The sequence below is a fragment of the Rhincodon typus genome, unplaced genomic scaffold, assembly GCF_021869965.1.
Source record: "Rhincodon typus isolate 14 unplaced genomic scaffold, sRhiTyp1.1 hic_rhity00000054, whole genome shotgun sequence".
In the NCBI taxonomy this organism is placed as follows: Eukaryota; Metazoa; Chordata; class Chondrichthyes; order Orectolobiformes; family Rhincodontidae; genus Rhincodon; species Rhincodon typus.
In genome coordinates, this window is record NW_025965692.1 from 291,280 (window position 1) to 292,006 (window position 727).

General features: G+C 56.8%; 1 protein-coding gene across 1 annotated transcript in view; it reads left to right on the forward strand.

Moving 5' to 3' along the window:
- The window catches only part of ube2s (ubiquitin-conjugating enzyme E2S), a 6,915-nt gene that overhangs the window by 5,109 nt on the left and 1,079 nt on the right, over positions 1 to 727 (forward strand). The window contains exon 3 of the mRNA XM_048621110.1: positions 319 to 509. Coding sequence (XP_048477067.1) covers positions 319 to 509 — 191 coding nt within the window. The remainder of the gene's footprint in view (positions 1 to 318; positions 510 to 727) is intronic.

Genomic DNA, 727 nt, shown 5'->3' on the forward strand with positions numbered 1-727 from the left:
TGGATACAGGGCTATGGGGAGAGAGCGGGGGGCAGTGGGATTAGTTTTGGGATGGATACAGGGCAATGTGGGAGAGCGCGGGGGGCAGTGGGATTAGTTTGGGGATGGATACAGGGCTATGGGGAGAGAGCGGGGGGCAGTGGGATTAGTTTTGGGATGGATACAGGGCAATGTGGGAGAGCGCGGGGGGCAGTGGGATTAGTTTGGGGATGGATACAGGGCTATGGGGAGAGAGCGGGAGTAGGCGGATTAATTAGGAATTGTATTCTGTAGCCTGGAGACTCCCTCACTGTGTGCATCCTTTCCCCCTCCCGGTAGATGGAACACCGTACGCTGGAGGTCTGTTTAAAATGAAGCTGGTCCTGGGGAAGGATTTCCCAGCCTCCCCACCCAAGGCTTATTTCATGACCAAGATTTTCCATCCAAATGTCAGTGCCACAGGGGAGATCTGTGTGAATGTGCTGAAGAGGGACTGGAAAGCAGAGCTGGGCATCAGACACATCCTGTTGGTGAGTGTGGGATCTCCCTGTGTCCCCGGGGTCACCATCCCTCCCCCCTCCCTCATCCTCCCTCATCCTCCTCTAGCCTGTTACACAGGAACAGGAGGCCATTCTGCCCCCTCCCTCATCCTCCTCCAGCCTGTTACACAGGAACAGGAGGCCATTCTGCCCCCTTCCTCGTCCTCCTCCAGCCTGTTACACAGGAACAGGAGGCCATTCTGCCCCCT